At 42.5% G+C, this 13673-nt stretch overlaps 1 protein-coding gene across 1 annotated transcript in view; it reads left to right on the top strand.

Annotated features, from left to right (window-relative positions):
* SPMIP3 (sperm microtubule inner protein 3) overlaps nt 1-13673 on the top strand; it is a 38536-nt gene that overhangs the window by 20608 nt on the left and 4255 nt on the right. Inside the window, exons 3-4 of the mRNA XM_061160221.1 lie at nt 1459-1554; nt 7246-7418. Of these exons, the coding sequence (XP_061016204.1) occupies nt 1459-1554; nt 7246-7418 (269 nt within the window). The remainder of the gene's footprint in view (nt 1-1458; nt 1555-7245; nt 7419-13673) is intronic.

Here is a 13673-nt window from a genome sequence, read left to right as displayed (position 1 = left end):
ATGGAAGGTCCCCAAAGACCCCACATACCACAAACTCTACAATCATCATCTCAAGAAGGGTCACTTTCCTGCGCTCTGTCTCCTGGTGAATGGCAGCCTATTTCCCAACATCTGAAGCCTTGTCTTGTGCTGAAGCCTTGGTGTGCACCTTCTTTTTCATCCTCAACCCTCTCTCCTAGCAGTCATCTTAGGCCTCTCCTCCCCATGTGAACTTTCCACCACAGAGTTCAAAGCTTCCCTACATCCCACATACATTGCTATGATTACGTCCTGATCAGTCCTTGTACTTCTAGTCAGATTGTCTTCAGATTTGTTTTCCACATTGCCACCAGCAGAATCTCTCTTCAACAAAAATTGCATTCATCATGGATTTTCTTTAAAATCGTACAACGATTCCCTATTACCTGTATCAATGGTTCCGTTTTTCAGATGACACACTCCATTGGTTTATAATAAATATTTTGTAATGTCCCTGCTACTCTCCTGAAATAAAATCTGTAAATAACATAATACAACTACATATAATTTTAAGATGCCAGTATAATGCTGTAGGGCTTCTCTGGTGGCTCAATGGTGAAGAATCCACTTGCCAATGCAGGAGACATGGATTTGATCCCTGGGTTGGGAAGATTCTCTGGAGGAGAAAATGGGAACCCACTCCAGTATTCTTGCCTGGGAAATCCCATGGACAGAGGAGCCTGGTGGGCTACAGTCCATGGGGTCAAAAAAGAGTTGGATACAACTTAGTGACTAAACAACAACAACATTAAGCTATAACGATCATCTAAAAGAAAAGTAATTAATTATAAAGAAGATGTATTTCAAAATGTAAGATCTGGGCACCATGAGCCCTCGGCTCCTCCCGACACTGCTGTGTTTCAGCTATACACACCCAGCTCATCTCACGCCCCAGAAGACTTCCCCCTACTCTCGACCTTACTCACTTATGCTTGTGTTTCCAAACATCCTCACAGCCCAACCCACCCAGGCAAGGCTGGAACCCCTCCTCCAGGCTTGCAAGTAACTTGTGCTTTGACCTTTATAGTGCTTCTTCATTTTTAGCCCCTATATATTTAATTATTAGAGTTTCTTTTTAAACACTATGAAAATTCATAAAAATATCAAAAGTAGAAAAAAATAGTATAAAGAATCTCCATTTATCCATTTCCATCTTTCAGTAAATATCAACATTTGCCCCACTGGCTTTATATATTCCCTTATTTTTTTCTTGATATTTTGAAACTAATACCTGACAAGTCAAATATTTCTTTATGAATCTTGAAAAATGGATAACAAAAGACACCCCTATCAAGAGATTCCAAGGGTTTTAGGACCTTTGTGCCAGGAACTGAGGATAGAGACTGAATATATTTTGTACTATACCACAGCTGGTTTTCCTCTGTAAAGAGCTAGTCATATTAATTCCTTTTCTCTCATTCTCCTTCCTGTCCCCACTAGTATATTCATTGTTCATCAAGGCAAAGATCTCCGTGGTTATTACAGTGGGCAGCTGGCAAGACTCCATTATGATGATAGTGTGAAGAGATCTCCCAGGTAAGACACTTTCCTAAATCGTAATATACAAAAATTTCACTAAAGTTAGACTAATAAATGAAAAGCTGGGAATCACAATTTGCAATGATAATAATAAAAATAATAATTATTGTTTAATGGATACAAAAATTTGGAAGGAAATACAGCAAACTGTTGACACTGGCTTTTCATGAATAGTGAGATTATTGATATTTGTGTTTCATTTTTTATCTTTTTCTCTATTTTCCAGATTTTCTATGATGAACATATACTACTTTTATACTTAACAATAAATATAAAATTATTTAAATCATCAAAGGAATGTAAGAAATATCATTAGTTTAACGTTTTAACTCAAATAACTTAATCTTCCTGACACTCATTTTCCTTCTCAATAAAATCACAAATTTGGCCTAACCAGTTTCTGCCTTTCTGCAGTGATTTTAACAGAAAGGGAAAAAAGCAGGCACTTCAGTGCTATTTTCTAGTTTTGGGAGGCTTTTCAGTTCAGTTCAGTTCAGTCGTTCAGTCGTGTCCGACTCTTTGCGACCCCATGAACCACAGCACATCAGGCCTCCCTGTCCATCACCAACTCCCAGAGTTTACCCAAACTCATATCCATTGAGTCGGTGATGCCATCTAACCATCTCATCCTCTGTCGTTCCCTTCTCTTCCCTCCTGCCTTCAATCTTTCCCAACATCAGGGTCTTTTCAAATGAGTCAGCTCTTCACATCAGGTGACCAAAATATTGGAGTTTGACCTTCAACATCAGTCCTTCCAATGAACACTCAGGACTGATCTCCTTTAGGATGGACTGGTTGGATCTCCTTGAAGTCCAAGGGACTCTCAAGAGTCTTCTCCAACACCACAGTTCAAAAGCATCAGTTCTTTGGCACTCAGCATTCTTTATAGTCCAACTCTCACATCCATACATGACTACTGGAAAAACCATAGCCTTGACTAGACTGACCTTTGTTGACAAAGTAATGTCTCTGCTTTTTAATATGCTGTCCAGTTTGGTCATAACTTTCCTTCCAAGGAGTAAGCGCCTTTTAATTTCATGGCTGCAGTCACTATCTGCAGTGATTTTGGAGTCCAGAAAAATAAAGTCAGCCACTGTTTCTACTGTTTCCCCATCTATTTGCCATGAAGTGATGGGACTGGATGGCATGATCTTAGTTTTGTGAATGTTGAGCTTTAAGTCAACTTTTTCACTCTCCTCTTTGACTTTCATCAAGAGGCCCTTTAGTTCTTCTTCACTTTCTGCCATAAGGGTGGTGTCATCTGCATGTGTGAGGTTATTGATATTTCTCCTGGCAATCTTGATTCCAGCTTGTGCTTCATCCAGCCCAGCGTTTCTCATGATGTACTCTACATGTAAGTTAAACAAGCAGGGTGACAATATACAGCCTTGATGTACTCCTTTTCCTATTTGGAACCAGTCTGTTGTTCCATGTCCAGTTCTAACTGTTGCTTCCTGACCTGCATACAGATTTCTCAAGAGGCAGGTCAGGTGGTCTGATATTCCCATCTCTTTCAGAATTTTCCACCGTTTATTGTGATCGACACAGTCAAAGGCTTTCGCATAGTCAATAAAGCAGAAATAGATGTTTTTCTGGAGCTCTCTTGCTTTTTCCATGATCCAGTTAGAAACATCAATTTGAGTAACTTATGAAATGTTTGATTTTAGGCAGTTTTCATCCATTCTGAATATCAATTGGCTTACCTGTTAAATAAAATAATTGATGTAAAATCCCAGAACATAGTAAGCACTTAAAATACAATTGCTATTATTTTGAGTTCATCATCATAATATATTTTAGAAACTTCTTTTCTTTTCTTAATTGCCTTTGATATAGTCAACTCCTGATTATTCTTCAAGCAAAGAAAAGGAAGCCATAGCAACGACAAAGTAGCACACAGACTCAACTTAATAGATGACCAAACTGGAAGTAGCTTTAGCTTTTTAAAACTCTGATTCAACTTGATAAATAAGATGTAGCCAGAGACATGACATGTTTTGCCTGACATGTAGCTGGTTGGTGTAAAAGCTGAGTTGTGAATTGATCCACACTTTCTGATTCCCAGTTCAAGGTTCTTTGTTCTAACTCAAATACATTCTTATATCAAAATCTTGTTAGGAGAATGATCTCTGCCAGAGGATAAACAAGGAAGGAAACTACTGAAACCTTCTCCCAGAAGCCAGCTCCACAGGGCACTCTCCACGTGTGTCCTGTGGACTCTGACTGTTCCCTTGGCTCCATTATCTGCCCCTCCTCCAACCACAAGATGCTCAGGCAAAGGGAACCTTGACTCTGACAAGACTTGAGCCTGCCTAGGATTAGTCTTAGGGGGAAAACTCAGTCAATGTTTTGTCAACCAACGACTTTATTAAACTTCTGGCTAAGAATAAGGAAACGACAAGCAAAAACAAAACTAACAAACAAGACAGGAAATCATGCAATTATTAGGACCAGGCCTAACTTCTTGTCTTTATACTCATAATTTAAAATGACAGATGCCTATGGCTTACCTTCCTCAGATATATTCTCCCACCAATGTGATATTTTCAGAATTAGAGTCCCCCTTTTGAGTAAAAGTCTTGTCTCCAGAACACCATCAGTATTCTTGAAAATGGAGATGATTCTGGTTCCATAGAAACATCCAGGGCAAAGTCAGAACAGCCTGCCAGTCTAGCAGGGGTGGGTGTAGGAGCAATCACCAGGATCCGGTTCGGGAGCCATCCATAGCTGTCAGTGGCACAGAAGTGGCCAGGTGACAGTAACAGGCAGAACACAAATTCACAAGAGACTGACCCATTCATCAGAAAGCAAATGTTTTGCTTGACAGCAGGAAACAAGCTTTCATAGGAAAAGGAGTGCTCCCACCCACCATGTAAGGTACCCACTTTCCAGGACCAAGAAACTTTTAAGCACAAAACAACAGCAAGTCGAGGTGGGAAGGAATTCTTGGTGCTTCTCCACACCTGTCCTCAATAGAACATCTCACGCGCATCCAGCATCGCTCCACTATCAAGACACAGTCAGAGTCTTGCTCTCTCTTTTCCTGAACTTCAGGTGGAGGCATCCCATTTCTGCTAACAAACTCTTCTCTTTAAAGAAGGCACATCACAATCAAGTTTTACCGAAGTATATAAACGTAATGCGTTATGATTAAATAGTATCAGTCACCCATTTCAGTGTGATTAATTACGGTTATACCATCAAGTAAGACGACATCCTACTCAAAATTATTGGATTAGGATGTTCTTAAATTTCACCGAACATTTAATCTTTTTCACATCTCTAGTAGCTCACCTTCTCTACTTTACAATTCAAAAATACACATGTTCATTACAACATTTGAAAACACTGATAATCAAATTTTTTTTTAATTATCCATAATGTCATTACCCAGAGATAGGTAATATGTAGAATCCTCCAGATCTACACAAAATAGAATGAGATGGTATTTTGAAACCCCCTTTTTTCCCAGTCTTATTGAGATATAGTTTATACATAACATTTTATTAGTTTTAAGTATGCAGCATAGTGATTTTATATATATCATTGTTCCTGTTCAGTTGCTAAGTTATGTCCAAACTTTTGGGACCCCATGGACAGCAGTCTGCCAGGTTCCTCTGTCCATGGGATTCTCCAGGCCAGAATACTGGAGTAGGTGGCCATTTGCTTCTTCAGGGGATCTTCCCAACCCAAGAATTGAACCCACATCTCCTGCATTGACAGGCTGACTCTTTACAGCTGAGCCACCAGGGAAGCCTGTACATATTGCAAAATGATTACTAGAATGTTTATAAATATCCATCACCTCATAGAGTTACAATTTTTTTCTTGTGGTGAGAACTTTTAAGATCTACTTCTCTTAGCAACTTTCAAATATACAATATAGCATTGTTGACTATAGTCACCATGCAGTACATTATATTCCCAGAACTTATTTATATCTGGAAGTTTGTATCTTTTGACCATTTTCATCCATTTCCCCCAGGCCCCAAACCTCACCTCTGGCAATCACATCACTATGTTGTTTTCTGTTTCTGTGAGTTCAGGTTTTTAGATTCCATATAAAAGTGAGATCATACAGTATTTGTCTTTCTTTGCCTCTTAGCATAATGTCCTCAAGGCTCATCTCTGTTGTCACAAATGACAGGCTATTCATCTTTTTTAGGCTGAATAGTATTTCATAGTATATACATTTCACACATTTTTTTTCCATTCACTCATCAATGGTACATTTAGATTATTTCAGTGTCTTGGCCATCGTAAATAATGCTGTAGTGAAGATGGGAGAGCAGATATCTTTTTTGAGATAGTGATTTTGTTTCCTTTGGAAAAACACACAGACGTGGAATTGCTGGATCATATGGTAGTTCTATTTTTATTTTTTTTGAGGAATCGCCATACTGCTTTCCATAGTAGATGCAACCAATTCACATTCCCATCAACAGTGCATGAGGACTTTTTTTCCCTCCACATCCTTGCTACTATCTGTCATTTTTAGTCTTTTGATGATGGCCTTTTTGACAGGTATGAGGTGATATCTTATTGTGGTTTTCATTTGCATTTCCCTAATGATTAGCCATGAAATTAAAAGACGCTTACTCCTTGGAAGGAAAGTTATGACCAACCTAGATAGCATATTAAAAAGCAGAGACATTACTTTGCCAACAAAGGTCCATCTAGTCAAGGCTATGGTTTTTCCAGTGGTCATGTATGGATGTGAGAGTTGGGCTGTGAAGAGAACTGAGCGCCAAAGAATTAATGCTTTTGAACTGTGGTGTTGGAGAAGACTCTTGAGAGACCCTTGGACTGCAAGGAGATCCAACCAGTCTATCCTAAAGGAGATCAGTCCTGGGTGTTCATTGGAAGGACTGATGCTGAAGCTGAAGCTCCAATACTTTGGTCACCTCATGCGAAGAGTTGACTCATTGGAAAGGACCCTGATGCTGGGAGGGATTGGGGGCAGGAGGAGAAGGGGACGACAGAGGATGGATGAGATGGCCGGATGGCATCACCGACTCGATGGACATGAGTTTGAGTAAACCCTGGGAGTTGGTGATGGACAGGGAGGCCTGGCATGCTGCAATTCATGGGGTTGCAAAGAGTCGGACACGACTGAGCGACTGAACTGAACTGAACTGAATGATTAGTGATGTTGAGCAACATGATTAAAGCTTTCAACAAACTGGGCATGAAGGGAACATACTTCAACATAATAAATTCCATGTATGACAAGCCCACAGTTCACATTATACTCATCTGGAGGTACAGGAAGGTTATAACCAGTTTCAGGCTCATCAAACACCAGTATGCACCATACTGGTTAGTCTGGTCAAAATAAAGCACTAGTTCCTTGAGGGAACTAAATATGCATACAAAAATTACATTTCAAAAGGGCACTGGAAAGTAGCCATGCCTAAACAGATCCAGAGGAAGTTTTGATGCAGGTCACCTTCTATGACCTGTGATTAGAAAGGAGGAGGGATGCTAAAGGGAAGAACAGGGGTCTGGAATCCTTGAACCATCTACTGACAAGTTTGCTAGAGCTCACCTTGGAGTTACAGAGTCTTGTCAATACTATCTTCGTAGCCTCTGGGCTACTTTTAGGGAATGGATTTCAGCTGATGAGAAAATGAAATGCTTTTCTTCCACTGGGTGGGTATTTAGCAAGCTGTTTCTATTTTCATTTAGACCTCTCATAGACTTGGAAATTCCATCTAAGAAGAAAAGTCAGTATCAGCCTCAATTAGACCAACAAACTCTCATTCATTATATCAATTTTCGAAGATGTTCAAAGCCTGCCGAACCATGGTATAAAGAAACCTCTTACCAAAGAGACTACTCTTTGCCATTTTACAAGATGGGTAAGTCAGATCAAGGGTTCTCACTGTCTGAGAGCAACTTTGCCTGGGCCACATTTGAGCATCTCCTGTGGGCTTGCTGTCTCAGGGAGCATGTCTGGGACCAGTCACATTGGCAGGGAGGGGTATTCCCTTGTGTCTGATGCAGGAAGAAGAATTTAGAGAGCTGCCCCTGGACCACATCCTTCTTCCCTAGCTCCTCGTACAAGAGACTTTAAGGCTGAAAATTCATAAATGTCCTTGGTAGAAAGCAGGCTCAAGTCTGACCACTCCTCGGAGCCCCCTTGTCACTCAACAAATTTGTTATTGTGCCTAAACATACTGTTGAGAGGATCTTCCTCCCTTCATTCTATTTTAAATGGATTTATGACAATTATTTAATATTTGCAGGTATGTTTCAAAAATTCTAAGTTCCCTTTGTAGTATTTCTCCATGCTACAGCCCGTGTGTGAGTGCTGAGGGGCCAAGGTCCCCCACAGATATGACCCTGGGGAGTACACATAGAAATGACCTTGAACTTGACTGTATTCCTGTAATCACTGACACTTTGGATTTTAGTCACAGCATCGATTGCTCCATTGACAGACTTTCTAAACGAGTGAACCCCAACACTTCTGGGGCTCTTACACGGTGGCGAGCACATATTTGGTCCTTCTAACAGCTCTCTGCAGTAAATGCTATTATTTCCCCCACTTTACAGTGACCAAGTTGCAGAGATAGCCCCAAGGCACAGAAAATAGAAGCAAAACACAGATCCAGTCATTTCAGACACAGAATTCAGCCCTAGCCCAAGGTCTGTGCTGGACCTTTAGGCTATTTTACCTCTGTCACATCTGAGTATCACTTGTACTACTATCTATTCAACAGTTTTCTTTAAAATGAGCCACTTTTTTTTTAATCTTAAAATTAAAAATAACAGAACTAGTAGAAGGATGGTGAGAGGAATGGGATGGGGAATGGGAAGAATCTACCCCTCTTTTTTTCTGCCCTGAACAAAGAGCTGCAGCCCGGAGGGAATGCCAGAGCAGGGCTGGGACTCAGTCACAAGGCGACAGGAAAAAAGAGCGGGAACCCAGCAGAACCAGGCAGATCTCGGGGAGTGGAGCCAGGCATAGGGGTGGTGATGGATGAAGCTGGGATTGGGGCCAGAGAGTGACAGGGCGAGTTGGGATAAGAAGTTGCAAGCAGGCTAATCCAGGTTCTGGGAGGTGAGAGAAGTTTGGAGCCTGAGAAGAGAGGGAGCTGAGGGGATAGGGAGGAGGTGAAGGCTGAGATAGGTCATTGGAGGAGGAGGTATGGGGTGGTAGGAATCAGGGGACCTTAGGAGGGGTATGTTAAAGAAAGTCGGCTTCGGGCAGAAGACACTACCTGGGGCTGAGGTGGAATTGGAAAAGAGAAGGGATGGTTGGGAAGCACCGGTGGGGCTCCCATCCCTGTAGAAGCAGTTTTTGGAGGCTGACTGAGTGTGAAATTTATTTCCTTTGTATGAGGGAATCTAGGTGACCTCTAGTTTCCAAAGTGATGGTAAAGACTTCTTTACCACTTCTCTGCTATAAGGAAGTCTTGTTAGACAGGCACAAGAAGTTTCTCTCTTGCTTATTTTAAAAGACAATTCCTAATTCTTTCCAAACCTATATAATCAGGTGAATGTTTAGCAAAGAAAACACCCAGGCTAAGTGCCATGGGAGGAGGTAAAAGAAAGTCCAGACTATGATCTCAGCCTCAGGAAGCTCACAATCTAACTGGGAAGATGAGGCAATAATGAACCTATCAGAGGTTGCTGCTGCTACTGTTGAGTCGCTAAGTCATATCTGACTCTTTGCAACCCCATGGACTGTAGCCCATCTGGCCTCTCTGTCCACGGAATTTTCCCAGCAAGAAGACGGGTGGGTTGCTATTTCCTTCTCCAGGGGATCTTCCTGACCCAGGGATCAAACCTGAGTCTTCTGCATTGGCAGGCAGATTCTTTACTACTGAGCCCGCTGGGAAAAGTACCAAGTAGAGGAGCAGCAGTAGAAAAATGAGATCACTGGGGCCTAGAACAGCCAGGAAAGCAGAATGCACCAGTGGGGAACTAAGCTTCATCTCGATGGATAAGATTTGCAGGTAGAAAAAGAAACAGGGGGACATACCAGAGGCAGTGGATGAAAAGAAGGGGGAGATTTATGAGGGGTGGGGAAGGGGAGCAGGGAGGAACCCCAAGAGGGCCAGGCATGATTGAGCAAGGTAAAACAGAAGTGGGAAGTAAAATACAGATTGGCAGAGTGGGCGAGAATACCTGGAACTGAAGAGGAGCTACAGGAGCCTGGAAAGTTGAATTTGCATAATCAGAGCAGTTATAGGATCAGAGCCAAGGGGGCAACCCAATCAGCTTCAGAGGATGTTAGCTTAACATCCTCTGTCGGATGGTTAGCTTAGCATCAGTCTGTCGGACTGCTTAGCACAGGCAGGAGAAGACACAGCCAGCAGGTGAGAAGAGCAGCTGGGAGGCGGTGGCAGAACCATGGATGGGGCAATGCGAGGCAGGGAGCAGAATTCAGGCCTTAGAGTGCTACAGGCCTGGCACATCCCAGCTGTGCGGTGTCGGGCAGGACACTCGACTTTTCTGAACCTTTCTGTCTGTAAAATAGAGATTCAAAGTCCGCATTTTAGGATAATTGCTAAAATCTAAAATATTTGTCATGTGCCCAAGGTGTGCTAAGTGATTTATTCATATGTGTGTCACACTCACCATTGCAATGAGTCGGATTGTCCCCATAAAGTAGGTATTTTTACTAATTCTGTTTAGCAGAGCAGGAAACAGAGGCTTAGAGACTTAAAAACCTGTTCAGGCAAGCAGCTGCTAAGTCATCAGTCTAGGTCATGTGCAGAGATGTCACACTCCCAAAACTTGCTCTTAAATTGAACTGAGGAAGTTTCATGGGAAATGGGAAGACTCATATGGCAGAGCCTCAGGAGAGAGAAAAGACAGTACCGAATAAAGAATTCACAGGAGAGCAATTAAAGCTAATTGCACAGCCTCCCACTTGTACTGCAAGATTGTTAAAGCCTCTGATAGAAATATGGAAAATATGGTACTTGAAAGTGTGGCCTAGGATCATTCCCTGCTTAGTGAGGTTTGAAGCCTGACCGATTCAAGAGATAATTTATGTTTAAATATTCAGGGCTCCGTTGATTACTCATTGAGTGTATGTTAGTTTTCTATTGTGAAGTAACAAACCATTCCAAAACCTCGGAACCTAAAACATCAATAATGATGATTTTTATTAATACCTCTCATCGTTTCAGTGGGTTAGGGTTTGAGAACTGCTCAGGTGGGCAGTTCTTGCTGAGAGTCTCTCTCAAGGTAGCAGTCTGTGACAGTGAAAGCTTCATCATCTGAAGGCTCAACAGGGGCTGGAGGATCCACCCTCAAGGTGGTTCACTCATATAGTTGTCAAGCATGACGGCTCACGTGGTTGTCATAGGCTACTGGGGGATTGGGGTCTTGATTATTTCCATGCTGAGCATCCTGATGGTGTGACAGTTATCTTCCCCTAGAATGAGTAATCTGAGATGAAGATGGGAACTGCACTGTCTTTTACGGCTTAAACTTGAAGGTCATATTACAGTCAGCCCTGAAGCAGTGTGGGAGGGGAGTTGGACCCAAGGGCATGGATACCACCAGAGGCCAAGAATCACTGGGATCCATCTTGGAAGCTGGCAGCTGTAAGATGATTCAGTTACTGGTTGAACACCCAGTACAACCTATCTGCTGGGAGTACAGTGACCAGGATAAACAAGACACCTGCTTTCATGGAGCTGACATTCTAATGGGGGATACGGAGCTTGAGCTAAGTCACTTCAGTCATGTCTGACTCTTTGCTACCCAATAGACCATAGCTGGCCAGGCTCCTCTGTCCATGGGATTCTCCAGGCAAGAATACTGGAGTGGGTTGCCGTGCCCTCCTCCAGGGGATCGTCCCCTCCTAGGGACTGAACCCATTGCCTGCCACTTGGCAGGTGGCATTTTTGTTTGTTTGTTTTTACCACTGGCATCACCTGGAAAGTACATACGGAACATAAACAAGTCCATTTAAAATGAACTTTAGACTGTAGTCCTGCTGTTAGGGAAGTAAACAGTGATGAATGTAGCCAAAGGAGATTACTTTTAACACTGCAGTCAGGGAATATCTGTATATAACTTTAACTGAGCCCTGGAAAATAACAATGAATCATATAAACATCAGTAAGTGCTAAAGCCTGAAAGTTGGAAACGGCTTGCATGTTTGAGGAACAGAAATGAGGCCAGTGTAGTTCGGTGGGTCGTCAGTGAGGGTGAGAGTGGTAAGATGCTTGGATTCTATTCTGAGAACAAGGGAAAGACTTGGAATAATTTTGAACAGAGGAGTAGCAAATTGTTTGGATTTTTAAAAGATCAGTCTGCCTGCTGTTAGGACACTGGAGAGGAACAAGAGGGAGGGTCTGCAGACCAGTGAGGACATTGTTTAGGAGTTGAGACCAGAGATAATGGTGGCTTGGACCAGCAGGGAAGACAAAGAAGAACAAATGGGTCCTGGAGATATTTTGGAGCTGACATCAGTTGAGCTTGGTGATAGATCTGATGTCAAGCATATTTTCATTCGTTCCTACATATTCCTTCAGTAACTAATTTGAGAGTATAACTATAGGCCAGTGTGCAAGGTTTTAGCAACACCATGTGAAGCAGAAATAGACCCAAAGTTTCTACATTCAAGGAGCCTCAATGGGGGAACCAGCATAGAAATAAGCATAAAATTTCACTGGCCGTAAGTCTTATGAAGCAGAGTTTATGTGGTATTGTAAGAGCATATAACAGGTCAGAAAAATGATGAGTTGACAGCTGAAAGATGAGCTAAAAGTTAGCGAGGCAAGGAATGGGAGAAGAGCTTCACTAGGCGCAGTGTGTACAAAGGCACTGTGGGAAGAGCATGGCATGGCTGAAGAACTAAAAGATAAATGAGTGTGCTGGAGCCCAGAAGTCAAGAAGGATGTGGCTAAAGAGAAGACAAGGTCAGGGAGGGCTTGGGGACCTCCTTAGTGGTTCAGTGACTAAAACTCTGCACTCCCATGCAGGGGGCCTGGGTTCAGTCCCTGGTCAAGGAACTAAATCCCACATGATGCAAGTAAGAGTTTGCATGACTCCACTAAAAATCCCACATGATACAAGGAAGACCGAAGATCTCACTTGCTGCAACTAAGACCCAATGGAGCCAAATAAATATTTTTAAAAAGAAGAAGAAGGAGGAGGGCTTTAAGAGCCATTTTCAGGTTTGGGGCCTCTAGCTTGAGATTACTGGGAAAGTTTTGAAAAGCTTTAAGGGGTTCATGCACAGTCACTTCAGTTGTGTCAAACTCTTTGCCTCCTTGTGGACTTTAGCCCACCATGCTCCGTTGTCCGTGGGATTCTTCAGAAAGAATACTGGAATGGGTTGCCATTTCCTTCTCCAGGGGATTTTCCTGACCCAGGAATCAAACCTGCGTCTCTTATGTCTCCTGCATTGGCAGGCAGTTTCTTTACCACTAGGGCCACCTGGGAAGCCCCCATGTTTTAAGGGGGTGGAGGTGACACAGTTACACTTGCATTTTGAAAAGATTACTCCAACTATGGAGAAGAAAAAGGGACAGGATGGGGAGTAGAGTGGAGCCAAGATGGAATAAGAAGGATCCGGAGACGATTGCAGGGGTTAGGCTGAAGATTTTTAACTTCAGCTACATCACTTTTAAAAATCCAGATGCCAAGGATATACCCAATATCAATTAAGTCAGAATCTCCTGGTGGGAGGAAGAAGGTCCCGGGCATGAGTAATTTGTAAAACTCCCCAGATAATTCCTTTGTATAGCCAAGTTGGGAACCAGTGCTTCAGGCAGCTGATGATGGGAGGCAGTGAAATCGACCAGGGTGCTAGGCCTTCCCCAAGCAATAGAAATTGACTAGAGGCCAGACAAGAAATTCAGGCAAGACTTTTATTGGGGTTCCTGAGCTAGCTGTAGGAGGGAGCAAGAACAAGTAACAGGTTCCCTTCTTCAGCAGATGGTAAAGCTAGTTCCTTTTATGGGATGTGAGTAGAGGTGTGCTCAGGTATTGGGCTTAGGTGTTTTGCCCACCTCTTTGGTGGTGGTGTGTGTAGGGGGGCATGTGTAGAGCCAAAGCTCCCGAGACACTCTTTTTGCTTCCAGCTCCTCAAAAGTGGCAGTTGGGATTTTTGCTCTTTTTGTATCTTGTTGTCTATGATTTCC

The sequence above is a fragment of the Dama dama genome, chromosome 14, assembly GCF_033118175.1.
Source record: "Dama dama isolate Ldn47 chromosome 14, ASM3311817v1, whole genome shotgun sequence".
NCBI classification, from domain to species: Eukaryota; Metazoa; Chordata; class Mammalia; order Artiodactyla; family Cervidae; genus Dama; species Dama dama.
The sequence above is the reverse complement of the archived record's forward strand: the minus strand, read 5'-3'. Positions and strand labels throughout refer to the sequence as shown.